Source organism: Poecilia latipinna, unplaced genomic scaffold (genome assembly GCF_001443285.1).
Source record: "Poecilia latipinna isolate Pla-1442-1.1 unplaced genomic scaffold, P_latipinna-1.0 Scaffold8627, whole genome shotgun sequence".
NCBI lineage: Eukaryota > Metazoa > Chordata > Actinopteri > Cyprinodontiformes > Poeciliidae > Poecilia > Poecilia latipinna.
Window position 1 is genome coordinate 1 of NW_015121243.1, and position 1,167 is coordinate 1,167.

The 1,167-nt window shown below is 41.0% G+C and overlaps 1 protein-coding gene across 1 annotated transcript; it reads left to right on the forward strand.

Moving 5' to 3' along the window:
* Positions 1-207: 207 nt before the first annotated feature.
* Positions 208-1,167, forward strand: LOC106944369 (exosome complex component RRP42-like; the record flags this gene model as incomplete). The annotated part of the gene is made up of 3 exons (XM_015027496.1): positions 208-278; positions 399-522; positions 1,097-1,167. Coding segments are annotated over 3 exons (237 nt in total), but the record flags the coding sequence as incomplete, so codon positions are not given.

Genomic DNA, 1,167 nt, shown 5'->3' on the forward strand with positions numbered 1-1,167 from the left:
TTGGTATGAGGCAGACAATCTGTCTCATACTGCTCTCAGTTACACTACTGCTTCTTCCTGATAGCAGAGTTTGACACACCAACTCCAGATCCTTTCCCTACAGTAAAATATAACAATTCCTGTTCAAACATAAACATGTTTTCTGTTTAAAACACCTTTCATTTGATCCAAATAGATAACATCTAACATTACTGTGTTCCTCTTCAGCTTCTTCAGTGTGATGGGAATTTGTACGACTCCATCTCAGTAGCGATCAAAGCTGCTCTCTTCATCACTAAGTGAGTTTGTTCAGTTCATATTACTCCATTAGCTTTGATCTAAACTGATTTCCTCTATAAACAAACAAACAAAAGTAATAAGTTGGAAAATGAGCCATGTTCTGGTTTCCTCACCGACAGAATTCCCAGAGTTCACATCTCATCCGTTGAGGAAGGAGGGAAGGAGATCGAGCTCTCTGACGACCCGTACGACTGCATGAGACTCGATGTGGAAAACGTTCCCTGCATAGTGACTTTATGCAAGGTGAGCTGTTAGAGATTTTTTGGTATTATCATTTTGTTATTACTTTAGTTCATATTCAGTCTAATGTTAATCAATAGTTAATTAACATTCAGTATTATTGTGATTTTCAGTTTTAAGTGTTCTCTTCCTTATGTGTGTATAAACTGACCTGGAGGCCCCATCTGCCTGTTCGTCTTCATGTGAAACAGTTATCTGTGTGTTTCCCAGACCTCGAATTATGTTTCCACAGGTGCCTCCTTATCAACCGGAATACTCCCTATTTTAGAAACTGTCTGTGTGCAGTCGTATTTTGTCTCTGCTGTCTTCCTTACCTAAACTCCTTCTTTTTGCTTGATAAAAAGCTCTAAAGACCTTGGTCCAAAGGTCTTTAGAACGCTCAGTGAACGGCTCGGAGGAGCAGTTTGCTGAGACTTCTCCTTTTGCAAAAGCTTGGTCATAAAATTGATATACGTTGTCTGTGGTTGTTTAAATGAAGGTTGGAGTAAAATACCCATCATGAGCTCCCAGCTGATGCTTTCAGACAGAAACTAGATTTGACAGGGTTGATTAAGGCTTACTGGGTTTTTACGTGCAGATCGGCCACAGACACGTGGTGGATGCCACCCTGCAGGAGTAGGCCTGCTCTGTGGCGAGCCTCATCATCTC